Source organism: Hemiscyllium ocellatum, chromosome 12 (assembly GCF_020745735.1).
Source record: "Hemiscyllium ocellatum isolate sHemOce1 chromosome 12, sHemOce1.pat.X.cur, whole genome shotgun sequence".
NCBI lineage: Eukaryota > Metazoa > Chordata > Chondrichthyes > Orectolobiformes > Hemiscylliidae > Hemiscyllium > Hemiscyllium ocellatum.
Window position 1 is genome coordinate 24619564 of NC_083412.1, and position 20741 is coordinate 24640304.

Sequence of the window (20741 nt, forward strand, 5' to 3'; positions counted from 1 at the left end):
CAGCAGTGCTAACCACTGAGCCACTGTGCCACCCATAAACCAGAACAACCAAAGGAAACATGGGGCGAATGGGCAAACTCCACACAGTCACCCAGAGACTGGAATCGAACCCTGGAGAGAAAAACTGCAAATGCTGGAATCCAAGGTAGACAGGCAGGAGGCCGGAAAACACAGCCAGCCATCCAGGCAGCATCAGGAGGTGCAGAAGTCAGCCTGAAGAAGGATTACACCCGAAATTTTGACTTCTCCACCTCCTGATGCTGCCCGGCTTGCTGCGTTCTTCCAGCCTGGTCTCCCATGAAATCTTTCCCGTCCACCTCGGGAGTCAGAAGGACCTTGGTTTAAGATTTTGTGTCAAAGACAGTCCCTGCAACAGTGCAACACCCCTGCATCAAGCCTGTGTAGTGGGAGAATGCGATCAATGCTGACCCCAATTTGAGAAATTCATTACCTCCCAGCACTCTGATTGATACTAAACACAACGCTTCGACATTCTGGGCTGCTGGTTTCATCTTGATAAACAAAATCTGGTGCGCACACACAAAGAAATTGGACTCGACATGAATAGTCCTTTATTCTGGAATCAGGGATAGAATCCAGTACTGCAAAATATAAAAAACACACAGGCTGCTTCATTAAAATCATAAAGAACAAAAAAAAATCAAGCTGGTGGTGGAGTGCGTCTATTGACACTGAATACATGTAAATGTCCCTCCAGCCACTGAGCTGTGTCTAAGCTGATGAAAAATGACAGTGAAGGGGAGCAGCCTCGACAGTGGAGTGCAATGCAATTGTCCAAATGCCGACTTTATTACTGAGCATGTTAATCATTAGCAGTCCACAGGAAGGAATGTGTTGGCTCATACTGAACGGCTCATTTTGTAGTCCAGCTTGAAGTGACCGTTGCAGTTTGCAGTCCAGAGGCTCCACTGATGAGCAGAAGATAATGTGCCTTTCCACGCAGTAACCAGCACAATCAAACAGAGGTCATTGCGACGTCATCCATTAACAGATTGTGTTACCTGCTTCAATGCCTGAATTCGGCATCCTAACACCACAGTGCACCTTGCATTCATTCCCAGGAGTTCAATTACAGGCGGGATTTGTAACTGGATATGTTTAAGTCCATTTGTCTTGCCTTTTTAAAACCAGTTTGCAAAGTAATGCAGTTCCTGGACTCCTGACAGTCTGTTTTTGCTCCTGAGTACTCAGTCATCTTCCTCAGTCCAAAAGGTAATCAATCAGTGAGGAACAATTTCCTTTGAAAACTTGCAATAACAGTGGCGACATTCAATGGTAGTCACTCAGCTTTTTTAAAAAAAACTGTTTTGCAGTGCAACACTGACATTAATATATTTCCCTATTAACTCCTTGTGTGCAGTCTCATTTCAGAGATTCACTTGCAATCTAGTACCTTTGTCCTCTGATCTGGAGCCTTGGCCCATGTCAGACAAACCACCTCAGTTTTACAGAAATTGTCACAGGGTTCTTGAAACAGAGGCAGCATAAGGCCCAGAGATGTGCTCAGTTCTGCAATGAGACACAACTGTATTTTCAAGCAACATGCTTTTCAGAACTGGCTCATTTTAAAAATGAAAACTGCACTAAGCAACAAATGTTCACAGTGGAGATACAAATGAACATTGGATTAATTTGAGATTGACACAACTTTAAAGAGGCAATATCCCTTTAAATCCCAACTGAATGGTTTACCACGTTTTATAATGTGTGTATCCTGTTGTAATGTTCAATGAGCTGCAATAACAAGATTTTTATGATACACAAACATTGGGACAAGAGGCCATTCAGCCCCTCTAACCTGCTCTGACATTCAGTTAAGATGACGGCTGCTCTGTATCTCAATTCCATTTACTTTGCCTTGTGTCATACCCTTCAGTGTTCTTACCCAACAAGAACTGAACAAACTCGGTCTTGTAAATCTGAATTTAACAGCCTTTTGAGTGACAGGTTTCAGATTTCCACCACCCTCTCCAAGGAAAGATTTCTCCTTTAGATAGCCTGTGTTTAATTTCCAGATTCTGTCAATCTGGTCTCGGGCTTCTCACCGTTGCTTTCTACCCACCATATCAAATCAATGTAGAGCTGCAGTTCAGTGATTCTCAATCTTCAACAGCTCCAGGGAAATACAAACCAAGTCTACCCAACCCCTCCTGCTAACTTAACCCTTGCCCTCCGGTAAACTCAGCCATGCTGATTTCTGAGGCCCGTACTTTATTTAGATGCCGTACCCAAATCTGATTGCGCCAGGCCAATGACACGGATGTTCCCATAGCAATTACTTAAACCAACATACAATTTCATATTAAAGTCACGTCCCACTAAAAACAGAAGAGGTTCCCAACTTGACCACCGAAATCAGATCAGAGTACCAGATCTCGGATATGAACGAACCTCTGAATGTCCTCACTCTGTGCAGAGACACTGGTGAGGTCCACCTCGATGTGCAGTTGTGTATAAACAGGATATTGTCTCTTTAAAGGCCAGTTCAGCTCAGTTTAGCTTTTGTTGCACATCTGCTATGTCGAGAGAACGATCTATAATTGGAATGAACCTTATCATTCACTGCACACTGTGTCCAGAACAGTTTCCTGTTAATCGATATAAAAGTTCTTAACAGCCCCGTTGGAAAATCCATAGTTTCTCTCTTAATTTTCTTTTCATATATTTCAACTCCCCAACAAATCACCTACACATAAATACGATAGTAAACATTGAATGTGCAAAAGCAAAAAGAGTTCTACAATTTTAGTCCAAAAAAAAACCATTTTATATAAATAATTCATAAATCCCCCTATATGAGTGAGTACAAAATAAAAGAGTGTTGGAGCCATACGTGGAACCTTAATGGGTATAATTTCCTCTGGGGGGGGGAGGGGGTAAAGCGAGTATAAAAGTAAACATGGATGTGCGGGTGGAACAGGCTGGAGTGCTCATCACTAACATTAGCCAAAGTTGGGGCACAGGCTAATGGGCACCAGATTTACACCTCAGGAATATGAAGCCCTGCCCTTGATTGCCCACCCTCTCTCCATTCCGAAGCTCCGAACAAAGGAGGTTGTAAAGATGGAATTATTATTCCCACAGCTCACTCCCGTTGGCAAAAGGGTTGAAAAATTATTCAGCAAGGAAGGAAACGGCCGTGTTCAAGTTGGCGTCGTGGTGACATGGTAAAGTCCTGACTGAGAAAACAGAGGGGAGAAAGTGGAAGTTCTGACCTGCCAGTTGCTACAGGAAATAAGCCTTGTTAAAATAAAAGATGCTGCAGATTTTGGACGTCTGGGAGTGCGGGAAAACAACAGGGGTTTAGCGCAAGAGGAGTTTACCCATGTGGTTTCTGCCAATAAGGCCAATCTCACCCAACACCACAACCACGAACCCAAACCAGCCTTCAACTCTGCATGGGATTGGAATTACAGCTGACATACAGTGTATCCAGAAAGAGTTGGATGATATCCAACACCTTGTTCCTCTTTTGGAAGGGATAAATTAAATAAATAAAACTGACAAATGGGTTGGACAGCTGGAGGTCTGGGTGGGCCTGTGAGCCATCAGAGGGAATGGGTTAGCAGGAGCAGACAGGGTTAGGTCGGGTCCCTGTTGCAAGCAGAGTTACATCACAAAGTGACAGTGAAGCAGTTTGGGTCAAGACTAACAACACAATCAGGACACACCAACGCTGGTGGTACATGCTGGAAGCAGCACAGGGAGAGGCCCCACTACCTCAAGCTATTTAACTTTGCACCCCGACTTCCCAAGCTTTGCAAAATCCTGTTGTGGGGGGGCGGGGGGGGGGGGGGGGGGGTGGTGGAGGGGGGTGCATTCTGATGACAGATTGCACCAAATCACATCGTGGATCAATTAAGCCCCCCAGCCAGGTTTCTGAGGAGGGCAGTACAATCTGGCTGCCTGACAAACTTTCCGTCCTCATTTCCTGACTGGAATCGGCCACCTTAAAGGACGACCAGGAGGTAAGGACACAAATACAAAGAACGGCTGAGAGCAAGAGGAAAATATACCCAGGAACTGAGTTGATGGGAGCTCACTGATGTGGGGGGAGTGCAGAGGAAAGCACATGTTTTGTTTTAACTCCCAGCTAGGCCTGGACACTGAGATGAAGTCTGATTGGATAAGGCAGTTCCAGTCAACTGTGCAACGCACTCCCATTGAAAAGGCAAGGAACTGCAGTCCTCGCTCACCACACATCAACTAAGGTACCTGTTCTGTGCAATCCAGGTGATCCGGTATAGGGAGACCAGTTAAGACTGTGAGGGCTTTGTTCCACACAGTGAAGGTGGGGCACACGGGTTGAACAAAGGCAATGTCAAAGGTGTACAGGTGCTGAGCATTAACGGCATCGTAGAAGGACAAAGATCCATTGTCGTAGTCCAGCAAAAGACCCAAGCGTCGGAGGTGGGGTGAGGGCTCCACTGGTATCTCCTTGCTATTGTGCCTTGCAACCCAGCTATTATTACACCGGCAAAAGACCCAGGAGAAGGCGTTCTTCCCAATCCACTCATGTTTTGGTGCTGACTTGTAGGCGATCCCAATTGCATACCTGGAAATAAAATCAAAAATGGTTTTTACTCTCCGCACACTGCTCTGATCCAGCCACATGACGCTGAACTCTCAGCCCATGCATCGGCCATTCAATCTACATGGATTTATGTATCACAAAGGTCTCCTTTACCTTACTCTTTCAGAATAACCTTCTATCATCTTCTCTCGTCCACATATCTAGCTTCCCCTTAAACGGTAACAGGTATAGCTATCAAGCAATATAGAACCAACGTTTAAGTACAGATCAGCCAGGGAAGAGGAAGATTTCCCATAATTATACTTGGCTCTGGTTAGACCACATTGGGATATTTTGTACAGTTCTAGGCACCCCGTTTTACATTCAGACTGGCAGGAATGCAGCAGAGATTCACTTGAATGTTTCCAGGGCTCCAAGGAGTTGATTATGTGGGGAGATTACATAAACTAGATTCGAAATGACAGAAGGGCAAAGGGTAATTTGATGAAGGTTTTAGGATTTTGAAAGGAATTGATAGATTAGACAGAATGAATCTTTTCCCACCAGTCAGGCAATTTACAACAAAATAATATACCCTTAAATTGAGAACTGCCCTTCGTCAAAAAATACAGGAAACACTAGGTGCCTCACTCAGTGGGTGGTGGGATGTTCACCTCAGACACAAACTGGTGGATTCTCAATTCATCATTTTCAATCTGACTCCAGTCGGTCTTTGCTAACAAGAAATGTGAGGTGATATGGAGCCAGGATGGGTTGAAAGGGATGATTCGCCTCTGTCTGTTCCTACATTGAGTGCAGAGATGAGGAGGTTGTGCTCAGAGTGGGCAACTTCAGGCTGCTGTCAATTACAAAGCATGGATAGGAAACCACAGCAAGTTCTCAAGACCACCTTGTGGTGTGTCAGAGAGGAGAGTTTGAGAAATAACTCACATATACATTGCCTTCTCTCCTGTACCCTCTCCTACAAAAAGAAAGAGTTGGTTTCCTTGGAAACAGGTAAGCTATAATTGGCTAGGAGAACGTATTTCACAAAGTCTGCTGGCAGACAGGAGGTCACCCTGTCAAATTCACACTTCTCACACTTGCCTATTTAGGGCATCCATGGAGCGAACCGTCTGCATTTCTGTAACAACGTTAACTATGTAAATCCTCACAAGGCACTATGCGGCAGTGCTATTTGACAAAGGTTGATGCCGAGCTAATGAAGAGAGCACCAGGTCAGAGTGACTAAAGTCTTGAGCAAAGAGTTGGGTTTTACTGAGTATCTTTAAAGAGGGTGTCAGCCTGGAGATGGTGTTCTCAAGTGTCTGAAGTGGATCTCAAAGCGTTATGAAGAAGCTATAGTAGACTGCACAGAAAAGCTGTTGTGAATAAGTGACTTACAGTGAAGGAGGTCCTAAATCAATGCTGAAGGGTTTTTGTTTGTGATTTGCTGGAAACAATTTACCTGAGGAATAATGTTGCGGAAGAGTAGATGCCATGGCAGTGAGGAGTGCTTTGGGTGAATACTGAAGCTAGTAGACTACACAATACTCTCCACATCATTACTCCTAAAGGCGTAAGGCTCCAACATTGCCCCTTCTGGGATTTTATCTACCATGGGTCCCTTGGATATTGGGTGTCCTACACTATTTGAAGCCACTCCAACCTTTCCTTATTTAAAAATAATCTCCGATGCCGAAGTAAATCCAAGTGCAAAGCCTTGTTTGTCAGTTACGGGAGACAGCAACTGTGTAAGCTCAATCTCAGGCAGCAGCACCATCCAACGGTGGCTCAGTGGTTAGCACTGCTGCTTCACAGCACCAGGGACTCAGGTTCGATTCCAGCCTCAGGTGACTGTCTGTGTGGAGTTTGTACATTCTCCCCATGTCTCTGTGGGCTTGCTCCCACAATTCAAGGATGTGCAGGTTAGGTGAATTGGCCATGTTAAATTGTCCATAGTGTTCAGGACTGTGGAGGCTAGTTGCATTAGGGTAGGGGAATGGGCCTGGATGGGTTACTCTTCGGTGGGTCAGTGTGGACTTGTTGGGCTGAAGGACCTGTTTAAGGATTTTATGATCCACACTTTGTATAAACTATTTATTAACACTTCACTAGTAATTCTAGCTCTCTGTATAGCATTTCCATCCTGCTCCCCTTTGAATCCTAGTCAGGTAGTGTCAGAGTCGCGTCATCATTATTAGCATATTAACTTCCCATAATACTACAGGGAGGGAATGGCTTATAACATTACTGTATTACAAGGAAACCATTTCGATTACCATGGGAAAGCACATTGCTGACCCTGGGTATTGAAGACTGGGAAAAGAAAAGAACTCCATCACTTTATGGCAATCTGGGAAACATAAAAATAGAGAAGTGAACAATGCTGGACTGTTCTGAAATTAGTGACGACGTTGAGGCAATATTACTTGAGGCCCAACTGAATGGCCTCGGGGGTTTCCAGTGAGAAGTGTAATGTTCCACTTGAAATTCCTCCAGCTACACCGCATCAATGTCCAACCAATCCACAAACAGGAAGCTCTTTTGGGAAGCCCGGGTTCTGGGTAGTTTGGCTGCAAGGTCAGGGGAAGGGATGGCGCTGCTGGCTGAGATCGAGCTAGCACAGCTGCTGTCGCCAGTAACTGCCAGGAAAGGCTTTGCACTTGGGTTTACTTCAGCATCGGACCATCTTGAATACCAAGGCCATGTTCTGAGTCTGCCCAGACAAACACAGCTCCTGCTTAACACATTCCCAGAGTGACCTCTCACGAATGCAAATGCAAAAGAAGGAACAAAGCATTTCAAAAAAGTACTTGTCTCCATTGTAAAAGTCATTGTATTAAGGCAGCTGTTTCCAGTTACTCCAGAGCCATTCTCTGTTCTGTAAACATAACCTGCTGCCAGATATGCAAACTCGTTATTGTTCATCACTTTGTTGTACTTCACATCCGATCAGATATTTAGTTGTCTGGTCGTACAGAACTCTAGTATTACTGAAATGAGATAGCTGGTGAACCTGTCAAGTTCAGAATTTTAACAAACCCGAGCAGTTAACTGTCAATCATCATTAACTGGTGCATTCTTCATAGCATCCCCCCTACCAAATTCGAGTCCACATGCCAATCCCTCTCCTCTCATGCCGAATAAATGTGCGTTTTCCTCTTTAGCTGGTATTCTTGCACATTGTCCAGATGATGGCAAGGCTAAAAGCTTTGGCAAAAAGGCTGTCTTTTGTTCTGCAAAAATTAGATATCTGTTGCAGTAGAAATAAGCTGGAAGACCAGATGCACCTGATTCAACAGCCAGTTCCCCACATTTACAAATATAGTCTTAGTGTGTAATTTTGCCTCAAACCTACACTAGGCCTCTCCTAGATAATCTATGACTACCATTCCCTTTTCAATTATAGAGGAGGGGGTTATATCAGTCCTGTTATATCCCTGTACTCATAACGAGCACAAGAAAAAAGAAACAACCATTTTGGCAAGCTTGGAAATGGGGGTGTGGCGAGGAGAAGACATGTAGACATGCTTTGTTAGAGACTATTGCATCTGGTGAACAAATTAGCTCCTGTATATATACTCGAGAAGTTACCCTTGAGAAAGTGGCAGTGAGCCATCTTTGTAAGCCAGCTCAGTCCATGTAGGGAAGGCTTCTGCAGTGCTGTTAGGGAGGGGAGTCTCAGGATATATTCCAGAGACCACAGAGTCAGGACAAAGCTGGTATCAGTTTCAGCAATGTGACTAACACAGGACACAGCTAACAACATTGTCCAACCCCACTGCAGTATGTGCTCTCACCATGTGCTTCCTCCAATGAGAATCTCCCAGTAATGGCGGCCGCTGTCAATGTAGACGTTGCCGGTTATCCCGTAGCTCCCTTGGCTGGTGAAACGCTCTGGAGTGTGGCTCTTCTTCGAGGTGGTCTCATCCCGTTCCACACTCAGGTTGTCATGAGAGACTTTCAGCTTCTTGTGTGCGGATTTGGGATCTAGTTTGAACGGCTGGCCTACGAGTGGTGGGGTTGGGGGGTTGGGGAAGGTACAAGAAGAAAGGAGAGGCCATTACCATCGATGTAGGAAAACATGGTAGCACCCATTACCGGCGGCCACTCAGACATGCCTCACGTACTGCTTTCCATCCACAGGAAAGGCCTGCATTTCGGTGGTTCTTTCATGACCTCGGGCTACCCCAATGTGCTCTCCAGCCAATGAAGTGGTCATTGTTGTGACATAGGGAACACACTTCTGCACAGCAATGTTCCACAAAGACCAACGTGGCAGTGGTCAGGGAACTTGTTTCTTTTTAAAACAAATACCGATTACAGGATGAATATTGCCCAGAATGCAATATTCTGGGTAATATTGTCACTTTTCTTCAATGGAGTATTTGACTTCCACCCAACAGAGCAGACGGCATGTCAGTTTAACGCTGCATCGACAAAATGGCACCTGCAACGCTGCAGCCCTTGCTCAGCGCTGCATTGAAGAGTCAGCAGGGATTTTGTGCCCAGCTCCTGAGCTATCCAGCTCAGTCTCAGGGGGCCCCCCCTTTGAATTACAAGCTGCAGTCAACCTTTCAAGGTGCTCAGGTCTGGTTGACCAGGTAGTACCGTTGCTCTGAGACAGAAGATTGAGGCTTCACGCTCCACTCCTGAAAACGTGAGCACAGAAATCTCAGCAAGAACTCTAGCACAGTTTCGGGGATGGGTGGGGGGAGCTAGAGGTGCTGTCTTTTGAATGAAGCTATAAACCAATGTCCCCTCTCCCCTCTCAATTGTAGATTGAACAATGTCCAATGGTACAGCTTGAAGAAGAGAAGCAGAGATCTGCCGGGTATCCCACTCCCCAAATCATCTAAAACAAAACAGAATGATTGGTCGCAATCACATTGTCATCTGTTGGATCTTGCTGTGAACACACAAGCAGCCACAACTCCTCTATTATGAGTGTGACTCAACAGTCTTTGGCTCAACACACTTTGGGGTATCATGGGGTCTTGAGAGGAGCTATATAAATGCAGTGGTAATTCATTTGTTACCCAATGCACATTCAAGTATCTCCTAAGAAGCTTTCGTTGGTCACGTGATGGTTTTGTAAGCTGTGTGTAAGAGGTAGTATATGATTAATCATTTCTGTTGGTTTATGATCCAGGAGGTGAAACATTGGCTAGTCTCTTCTCACCAGCACTCACATTCTCATTGTCACTAAAAATATGGATCTCTCTCACTCCCAAGTGGTTGCGCCTGCTGAGATAATCAAAGCCTTCTGTGCTGAGATAGATATGATGGTTTTGCGCATAAAGGCATCAAAAGATATGGAACCAAGGTGCGTGTATGGCAACACCTGGGCCAAGACCTGCTGGGATAGAGAGAAGACGAGGCCTGAACTAAATTTAACCTGGGAGCAAAATGGCTCAGACAAGCTCCACACTTTATATGTGAGGGAGGAGATAAGGAAAAAACAACTATGAACAGGTTTTGAGGTCTTTTCAGAGTCTTTCTTTCCTTTAAGGATGACTAACAGGGCTGCTCAAAACTTGGAGCCTGCGCAAGACGTGAGTGTAAACGAATCTAACCATCTGGCCGTAGACTGGCCAAGGGAGTCTCGGTTCAGTTCTGAGATTTCTGGAGACTGCCAGGAGCACCCAAAGACAGACCCCATGAATGCAGCAGCATCCAAACGCCTGTTGGTTTTGATTGTGGTTGGGTTGCTGGGGCCAGTTCCAACGCCCGGCCCCACAGTACGGCCCACTCCATCTCCCCCTTTTAATGAACGACGGTGAGCAGGTTGGTTTCTGAGGCTGACAATCTGCAGCCGAGGACAGCCAACTGGGGGGCCCCTGGGAGACACACTGCTGAGGCAAGGGGGCACCTGGGACTCAAAATGGAGGCAGGTGAAGGGGGGGGGGGCGAGGGTTCCCACAGCCACCTCACTGGGCCTTTGGCTATGATGGTCACCCACCCCACAGCTGGATAGCTGCCTCCACAGGCTCCGCACTTTATGTGGGTCCCCTCTGACGCTGGGATGAGGCCAACAGAGAGTCCACTTGGGTCAATCTGCCATTCACAGCTCCCAAACAGGTGCCAAGGTGACCATCTCCCACCCTCTCAATCCTCTGACAGGATTGTTGGGAGGTTGGTAGGTGGGGGGAGGGGGTGTCACTGCCCCAACACGTTCCTGAGTCCCTGCCTTTGAATTCTCTGCAAGGCTGGGAAGATTCCACTTGCTGGGTTGGGAATGGTTAAAATCAGACCTTGATAAAGAGCTCAGGGATAGCACACATCTGCGTAGCTTTCTCGTTCCTTTGAACCAGCTCTGCTCAGAAGGGTTGGCTTTACTCCAGCACACTCAGAACTGCAGCTGCATATATTAAAGGCCATTAGCTCTTTCAAACCGTCCAGGAGATAAATGAAAACAAGATCTTTTGAAAGGGTGCAAGAGTTCAGCTCATCAGAAAGTCAGATGCTGTTAATGGGTCTAGGGTTTGGGTGAGGGTGAGGGCGAAGGCCAAGTACGATGGGATTTTAAGAATACCTTCTGGCAAACACAGCATCTTTGAAACAAAACAGAGAGTGCTGGAGAAACTCAGGACGTCTGGCAGCATCTGTGGAGAGAAAACAAACTTAATGTTTTGAGTTTGGTGACCTTTGTTGGAGCATCTTTGAAGACTGCTATTAACTCTGTTCTCTTGCCAACGACTGTGTTCCCCTCTCTGGCCACTGATTCAAGCTAAGCTGAACTGTGAAACCTGATCTGATCCTCAACTGAGCTCCTGTAACCTCTTCATGCCATCATAGCCCATCTGCTACATGTCTCCTAACTCACACCATCACCTCTGTTTCTACTCGTCTCCCAGTGCCACAAATGTAAAACATTTAGCTCCTTTGATGGCCTTATTCATCCCTTTCTCTATAACCCAGTCTCCAAATTCTGTTTCTCTTCCTAAGTAAACTCTCATTCCCATCGCCTTAATGTTACCAGACATGTCTTCTAGGTTCTGTAAGTGCTTCCATAAATCTTTCCATCGCATTCCACCTTCTGTCCCTCCTCTGAGGCTCACTTTCAAAGTCACATTCAGTAAACACAAGATAGGAAGAGGGCAATTCCTCACACATGGCTGATGGGCAAGCAGAAGTGGGTACTGCAGATGCTGGAGACTAGAGTCAAGATTCGAGTGGTGCTGGAAAAGCACAGCAGGTCAGGCAGCATCCGGGGAGCAGGAAAATCAACATTTCAGGCAAAAGCCCATCCTCAGGAAGGGGCAGGTGTCCAGTGCTTACAGACACATGCACATTCTGTTGATGCTAATGTTTTTCGGGAACAACAATGCTGTAGTCCCACCTTGTTGCTTGCCTTTATACGGCCAACATTCCAGATTCTCCAAGTGTTTGTCCTCATCGCAGGAATACGATGGTTTTTCTTGGGGCCGTTACCACGGAAACAGTCCTGTCTTGACTGAACTGTATGGCACCAAACTTTTGCCTGTTTGACAGTCAGCTCAAAGTCATGGCTAAGCCTTACCGGTCCTTTGAGTAATTCGGTGGTGGAAAACTTGTGGTGGGTTCATGGATAGATGTGACTTTGGGACGGTCTAAAGATTGGGCTGATTTGTGCCTGAGAAATGGGCCGCTTCCTTGCATTAACCCAAGATCTCTAGTCCTTTTCCCCCTCCCCCACACTCAGGGGGTTTGGGGGGATGGGGGAATGGGGGTGGGTTGGGGGGGGGCGGGGGGAGGTAGAGGAGAAGGGGATGGGGAAAAAGGGAATGATTACAAACATGAAAAGGGCAGCCCTTAGGAAATGATTTAAATGAGCTGCAAGAAGCCTGAGGCATCCCATTCCCCTACCCTATTACTCTACATTTACCCCTGACTAATGCACCTAACCTACACATGGCCAATTTACCTGACCTGCACATCTTTGGACTGTGGAAGGAAACTGGAGCACCCGGAGGAAACCCACACAGTCACGAGGAGAATGTGCAAACTCCACACAGACAGTCACCCGAGGCTGGAATTGAACCCAGGTCCCTGGTGCTGTGAGGCAACAGTGCTAACCACTGAACACAACATGCCACATCTTTGGACTATGGGAGGAAACGGGAGCACCCAGTGGAAACCCACACAGAGAATGTGCATACTCCACGCAGACAGTCGCCCGAGGCTGGAATCGAACTCGTGTCCCAGGGACTGTGAGCCACCATGTTACTCTTTGTTAAAATGAGACAGCCTTGCTCAATAAGATGTTTACCGTTTCTGGTGATAAATAATGTTTTCAGACTATCATTTGGTACTGGAATCCTTCAGATACTAATGTTGGGTAGCAGTCAGCAAGCCCAGACTATGGTCAATATGTCCTGTCCGTGACAGTTTGACTCTAGCTCAGATAGTTATTGTTACTATAACTAGCCTCTCAGACCTACAGCAACACCATAACATCCTCCCTTGTAGAACCGTGGGGATTGCTGACACTTGGCCCAGATAAATATCCTAAAGTTACAAATGCAGAAAATAGCATGCCTCATGTATGCTTCTCCCCAAGGTGCCAGGATCAGGGGTCCCGAGCGAAATCAGCATTTGTCTGTCAAAAACAATGTAAAATAGGGTGGCACGGGGGCTCAGTGGTTAGCACTGCTGCCTCTCAGTGCCAGGGACCCAGGTTTGATTCCAGCCTCGGGCAACTGTCTGTGTGGAGTTTGCACGTTCTCCCAGTCTCTAGGTGGGGTTCCTCCCACAATTCAAAGATTTGCAGGTTAGGTGGATTGGCCATGCTAAGTTGTCCATAGTGTTCAGGGATGTGGAGGTTAGGTGCATTAGTCAGGGGTAAATATAGGGTAGGGGAATTGGTCTGGGTTGGTTTGTCTTCAGAGGTTTGGCATGGACTTGTTGGGCCAAAGGGCCTGTTTCCACACTATAGGGATTCTATGATATGTTGGGACGTCCTCACAGTTTTTGTACTTTTCATGACCTGCTTATTCATTGGATCTGCTCTTTGGTCAATTGGATTTAAACAGAAAACTGGACAAGTGAATCCCCAACTATATGGGGGATTTATTTCGCAGTATCATTCAAAGGAAAGCATGCAGTGGCGAAAAGGGTACCCTAATATGAGAAATGGAGTAATCGCAACATCAGTTCCATAAATAGGAGGATGCTGATTTTCTGCATGAAAAGAGATGTCCCAAATTGTCCCCAATAACTATAGCAGAATAAGAAGGGGTGTCTACCCTGGCAAAGAGGGGAATCTCAGTCAATGTTGCAATAGGAGACCAAGACAATTTCTCTTTGAAAATTCTACCCCAATGGCATGCCACAACATCCACTGAAGGTAAAGATTTCCAACAAGTCTGGAAATTGCTGGTGTTCTGTCTTACTGAAATATCTGATGTCACACATTCAGAAATCCTGAACTACACACCATTATCCAGATTGGTTCCATCAGCATTGAAACATAGCTTGAGCTTTAAATTTGGGAGTGGTGATCGTCTACTGATCTTCTTCATAATATCCAACATTGTCTTTCTCACATTGTTAAGGAAACAGAACTATTTTAACAAAGACAGGCATGAAAGACTGGCCTTATACATTTAAAGGAGGAGGCAGTGAGGTCTGCAGATGCTGGACATCAGAGTTGAGAGGGTGTTACTGGAAAAGCCCAGCAGGTCAGGCTTTTCTAGCAACACATTCTCAACTTATACATTTAAAGTACAGCCCACAATCTCAGGAAATGCTAAACGACTCTATAGTCAATTAATATTGTAACTTACAAAACAATTTCCAAACAACAAGCCCCAATGAAAAAAACGAGGTGATGATTAAATGGTCAGTTTTAAAAAGGTGCGATATTGCCAAAGAAAGACACCATGTGTTGAAACTTTTTGTCTTGTTAATTCTTCACTGTGAGTTTGATGTTAAAATAACGTCATAGTGTGAGGTATGTCCTTGAAGAGATCATTTCTCGCTATGTATCAAGCAAATTCACAAATGGGTCTAAGGCCATCAATATTATCCTGAAAAATGCCTAGTCTACCTCAGATCAGATGTCTCAAAACTTGGACCAAGAGGTGAATTCTAGCTGCTATGATACAGGAACAACACAACTAGTGTTTTGTCAGTAAGAGGATGCTACCATCAACTCTAAAAGCCATTCTGCCCATCTCACAAATGAGGAATGTAGGATATTCTGGTGTGAGGCCAGGTACATAGGCTATACATCCCAAAGACTGAGATGAAACAGCATAGTCCTTTGGCAGTTCACAATAAACAAGGCATTGATCATACCAAACCAGCCCGCCCTTGTAAAACTCTCAACACGATGTCCAACATTTGCTGGATATAATCTTGAGTTTGCTCGGAAATATACTGACAGCCAATTTTGCACTGTCAGTGAGGAATCTACATCTATTCATGCACAGGGCCCTGGTCTTTGCAGACAGAAGGACATTTTACACACACTGCACTTGTTTCAGCTTGAAATACGTTCATTTCCAGGGACAAAGTTTTGAGCAATCATGTTTAAAGTTTAAACAGGGTTTGGCTGTTAAGTGTCAGTGATCATTAACTGGTGCTTTCTCCATGGCAATGCCTCTATTTACCAGCCATCAGCACCTTCCTCTCATATTGTTTTCCCTGTTCTATGATATTCTTGTGAATTGTCCTGATGAGTCAAAATAAAAAGTTCTGATAAAACGTGTCGTTTTTTCAGGAATGTTTGAGTTCGCTATCACCTGAAATAACTCCACAGAGGCCAGTGTCCTGTCACCAAGTCACCCTTTATTTACACGTGGAGAGTCCTGGACACTGATCCTACTCTCTCAGAGCCTGCTGTCAGAGTGAACAGGATGTCTGACCCTCCTGTTTATATCTGCCAGCCTGGGCTCCCCGATTGGACCAGGGTAACGGCTCTAAGCAGGGAGCTCATTCTATAAGATCAATCTGGCTGACCTCCTGAGAATCACTACACCTGCAAATGAATCTGAGGCATAAACACTGGACAAGACACTGGGGATATGTCCTCTGCTTGTCTTTGAAACAGATGGATGTAAAATGGCACTGAAGGGGCAGACTGGTCCTCAGTTTAATGGTTCATTGAAAAAGCGGCAACTCAAACAGTGCAGCAATCCCTCAGGACGGCACTGGAGTGGCAGTCGGTTCATTGCTTCCTGGCTAAAGAGCCCACAACCTCCTGGTCGGAAGATGACCATCTATTTTAAACATTGTGATTTCAGTGCCTGATTGGCACGGGAATAAAATACCTGCTGGAATTATTAAGCAAGAACAATTCATTTTAAACACAATGGCCAGATTGATGTTGAGCCAATTGGCCCATGTTCCTATTTGCCACACGTGTATGATGCAGAAGAATAAGACACGTGACCAGAGAATTACAATTAAGTATAAAGTAAGAGGCGATAAAATAATAAACGATTGGCATGATGTTGGAGGGGTGGTAGTGGTGTAGTGACGTGGTGGGGTTCAGTGATGTTGGAGGGTATAATGATGTGGGGGGCACATGTGGTAATGTGGGGGGCGTGTGCGGTGATGTGGGGGAGGCGTGTGCGGTGATGTGGGGCGTGTAGCGATGTAGGGGGTGGTGGCGATGTGGGGGGGTGGAGCGATGTGGGGGAGTGGAGCGATGTGGGGGAGTGGGGTGATGTGGGCGTGAAGTGATGTGGGGGGATGGGGTGATGTGGGGAGTGGGGTGATGTCGGGGGTGTAGTGATGTGGGGGGTGTAGTGATGCGGGGTGTGGGGTGGTATGGGGGGTGTAATGATGTGGAGGAGTGTAGTGACATGGGGGGTGTAGTGATGTGGGGGGGTGTACTGATGTGGGGGGTGGAGTGGTATGGGGGGTGTAATGATGTGGGGGGGTGGAATGACTTTGGGGGTGGAGTGACGTGGGGGGTGGGGGCAGTGGAGTGACGTGGGGGGTGGGGTGATGTCGGGGGTGTAGCGATGTCGGGTGTGGGGTGATGTCGGGGGTGGGGTGATGCGGGGGGTGTAGTGATGTGTGGGAGTGTAGTGATGTAGGGGGGTGGAGTGATGTGGGGGTTGGTGTGACATGGGATGGTGGAGTGATGTGAGAGGTGGAGGCAGTGGAGTGACGTGGGGGGTGGGGGTAATGGAGTGACGTTGGGTGTGTAGTGATGTGGGGGTGGTGGATTGATGTGAGAGGTGGGGGCGGTGGAGTGACGTGGGGGGTGTAGTGATGTGAGGGGTGCAGTGATGTGGGGGGGTGGAGTGTGTGGGGGTGGAGTGAGTGGTGGGGAGTGATGTGGGGGGGAGTGATATGGGGGTGTAGTGATGTGGGATGGGTGTAGTGATGTGGGCGGTGGAGTGACATGGGGGATGGAGTGACGTGGGCGTGTCGTGACGTGTGGGGAAATAGTGACGGGGGGTGTAATGATGTGGGGGGGGTGGAGTGACGTCGGGGGTTGGAGTGAAGTGGGGTGGCGTCGTGAGGTGGAGGGTGTAGTGATGTGGGGGGTGTAATGATGTGGGGGTGTAATGATGTGGGGTGGCGTTGTGAAGTGGGGGGATGTAGTGATGTGGGGGGTGTAGTGATGTGGGGGGTGTAGTGATATGGGGGGTGGAGTGATGTGGGGGGTGGAGTGATGTGGGGGTGGAGTGATATGGGGGGGTGGAGTGATGTGGGGGGGTGGAGTGATGTGAGAGGTGGGGGCGGTGGAGTGACGTGGGGGTGGGGTGACATGGGGGAGTGGGGCGATGTGGGGGGTAGGGCGATGTGGGGGGGTGGGGCAACGTGGGGGTGTGGGGCGACGTGGGGGTGTGGGGCGATATGGGGGGTGGAGCGATGTGGGGAGTGTGGTGTGATGTGTGGGGGGGTGGGGGAATGTGGGGGGATGGGGTGATATCGGTGGTGTAGTGAGGACAGTGGTGTAGTGATGTGAGGGGTGGGTTGGTGTGGGGGGTGTAGTGATGTGGGGGGAGTAGGGATGTGGTGGGGAGTAGGGATGTGGGGGGTGTAGTGATGTGGGGGGTGTAGTGATATCGGGGGGGTGGGTTGGTGTGGGGGTGGAGTGATGTGGGGGTGGAGTGATATGGGGGGGTGGAGTGATGTGGGTGGTGGAGTGATGTGAGAGGTGGGGGCGGTGGAGTGACGTGGGGGTGGGGTGACATGGGGGAGTGGGGCGATGTGGGGGGTAGGGCGATGTGGAGGGGTGGGGCAACGTGGGGGTGTGGGGCGACGTGGGGGAGTGGGGCGATATGGGGGGTGGAGCGATGTGGGGAGTGTGGTGTGATGTGTGGGGGGGTGGGGGAATGTGGGGGGATGGGGTGATATCGGTGGTGTAGTGAGGACAGTGGTGTAGTGATGAGGGGTGGGTTGGTGTGGGGGGTGTAGTGATGTGGGGGGAGTAGGGATGTGAGGGGGAGTAGGGATGTGGGGGGTGTAGTGATGTGGGGGGTGTAGTGATATCGGGGGGGTGGGTTGGTGTGGGGGTGGAGTGATGTGGGGGGTGTAGTGACATGGGGGGGTGGAGTGACGTGTGGAGATGGAGAGGCGGGGGAGGTGGAGTGATGTGGGGTGTGGAGTGATGTGGGGGAGTGGAGAGAAGTGGGAGACTTGGGCGATGTGGGGGGGTGGGGCGATGTGGGCAGGTGGAGCGATGTGGAAGGGTGGGGCGATGTGGAGGGGTGTGGTGTGATGTGTGGGGGTGGGGTGATGTGGGGAGTGGGGTGATGTCGGGGGTGGGGTGATGCGGGGGGTGTAGTGATGTGTGGTGGTGTAGCGATGTGGGGGAGTGTAGTGATGTGGGGGAGTGTAGTGATGTGGGGGGTGAAGTGACGTGGGGTGGTGGAGTGATGTGAGTGGTGGGGTGGTGGAGTGACGTGGGGGGTGGGGGCGAAGGAGTGACGTGGGGGGTGTAGTGATGTGGGAGGGGTGGAGAGTGTGGGGGGGTGGACAGAGTCGGGGGGAGTGATAGGGGAGAGTCATATGGGGGAGTGATGTAGGGGGGTGGAGTGATGTGGGGGTTGGAGTGATGAGGGTGTGTAGTGATGTGGGGGGGTGCAGCGATGTGAGGGGTGCAGTGATGTGGGGATGGTGTATTGATGTGTGGGGGGGTTGTAGTGATGTGGGATGGGTGTAGTGATGTGGGCGGTGGAGTGACGTTGGGGGTGGAGTGACGTGTGGGATGCAGTGATGTGGGGGGGTGAAGTGACGTGGGGTGGTGTCGTGATGTGGGGGGTGAATGATGTGGGGTGGCGTTGTGATGTGGGGGGTGTAGTGATGTGGGGGATGTAGTGATGTGGGGGATGTAGTGATGTGGGGGATGTAGTGATGTGGGGGGTGGAGTGACTTGGGGAGTGGAGTGATGTGGGGGGGGTGGGGCGACTTTGGGGGTGGAGCAATGTGGTGGGGTGGAGCAATGTGGAGAGAGTGGAGTGATGTGGGGGTGTGGGGTGATGTGGGGGGTGGAGTGATGTTGGGGGTTGTAGTGATGTGGGGGGTGGAGTGACATGGGGGAGTGGAGTGATGTGGGCAGGGTGGATTGATGTATGGCGAGTGAAGTGATGTGGGGGGTGTAGTGATGTGGGGAGGTTGGGCGATGTGGGGAGGTGGAGTGATGTGGGGGGAGGAGAGACGTGGGGGAGGAGAGATGTGGGGGGAGGAGAGACGTGGCGGGTGGTGAGATGTGGGGGGGAGTGCAGTGATGTGGGGGGTTGAGTGATGTGGGTAAGTGGAGTGATGTGGGGGTTGGAATGATGTGGGGAGTGCAATGATGTGGGGGGTGGAGGCATGTGGGGGTTGGAGTCAATTGGGGTTTGGAGTGGTGTGGGGGTGGAGTGGTGTGGGGTTGGAGTGATGTGAGGGGTTGTAGTGACATGGGGTGGAGTTTCGTGGGGTAGGGTGCAGTGACGATGGGGGGTGGAGTGACGTGGGGCGGTGTGATGTCGTGGGGCGGTGGGGTGACATGGGGGTGAAGTGATGTGGGGGGGGTGTAGAGATGTGGGGGGTGTAGTGATGTGGGGTGTTGTAGTGATGTGGGGGGTTGTAGTGATGTGGGGTTGGAGTGATGTGGGGGGTGGAGTGATGAGGGGGGTGGAATGACATGAGGGGGTGGAGTGATGTGGGGGTGGAGTGATGTGGGGGGTGGAATGACATGAGGGGGTGAAGTGATGTGGGGGGTGGAGTGATGTGGGGGAGTGCAGTGATGTGGGGGAGTGGAGTGATGTGGGGCGGGGTGGATTGATGTTGGGGGGTGGAGTGATGTGGCGGATGGAGTGATGTGGGGAGGAGTGCAGTGATGTGGGGGAGTGAGGTGATGTGGGGGTGATGTGGGTGGAGTAGAGTGATGTGGGGGTATGGAGTGACGTGGGGGTATGGAGTGACGTGGGGGTGTGGAGTGACGTGGGGAGTGTGAGTGACATGGGGGGTGTGGAGTGACATGGGGGGAGGTGGAGTGACGTGGGGGGAGGTGGAGTGACGTGGGGGGAGGTGGAGTGATATTGCGAGGTGGAGTGACATGGGTGGTGGGGTGACGTGGGGTGTGGGGTGACGTGGGGTGTGGGGTGACGTGGGGTGTGGGGTGACATGGGGGGGTGGAGTGATGTGGGGGGTGGAGTGATGTGGGAGAGTGCAGTGATGTGAGGGAGTGGAGTGATGTGGGGCGGGGTGGATTGATGTTGGGGGGGTGGAGTGATGTGGCGGATGGAGTGATTTGGGGAGGAGTGCAGTGATGTGGGGGAGTGAGGTGATGTGGGGGTGATGTGGGTGGAGTAGAGTGATGTGGGGGTATGGAGTGACGTGGGGGTATGGAGTGACGTGGGGGTATGGAGTGACGTGGGGGTGTGGAGTGACGTGGGGAGTGTGAAGTGACATGGGGGGTGTGGAGTGACATGGGGGGAGGTGGAGTGACGTGGGTGGGGTGGAGTGACATTGCGAGGTGGAGTGACGTGGGTGGTGGGGTGACGTGGGGTGTAGGGTGACGTGGGGTGTGGGGTGACGTGGGGGGGTGGAGTGATGTGGGGGTGGAGTGATGTGGGAGAGTGCAGTGATGTGGGGGAGTGGAGTGATGTGGGGGAGTGGAGTGATGTGGGGCGGGGTGGATTGGTGTTGGGGGAGTGGAGTGATGTGGCGGATGGAGTGATGTGGGGAGGAGTGCAGTGATGTGGGGGAGTGAGGTGATGTGGGCGTGGAGTGATGTGGGTGGAGTAGAGTGATGTGGGGTGTGGAGTGACGT

General features: G+C 49.3%; 1 protein-coding gene across 4 annotated transcripts in view; it reads right to left on the reverse strand.

Annotated features, from left to right (window-relative positions):
- Positions 1 to 573: 573 nt before the first annotated feature.
- Positions 574 to 20741, reverse strand: part of mid1 (midline 1) — a 357996-nt gene continuing 337828 nt past the window's right edge. For 3 of the 4 annotated variants that reach the window (XM_060833420.1, XM_060833419.1, XM_060833421.1), the window contains exons 9-10: positions 8338 to 8545; positions 574 to 4576 (exon numbers count right to left, since the gene is read on the reverse strand). In XM_060833420.1, the coding sequence (XP_060689403.1) occupies positions 4228 to 4576; positions 8338 to 8545 (557 nt within the window). In that variant the 3' untranslated portion in view covers positions 574 to 4227. Of the gene's footprint in view, positions 4577 to 8333; positions 8546 to 20741 lie in introns of those variants that run through there. The other variant, XM_060833422.1, reaches the window with a different exon arrangement.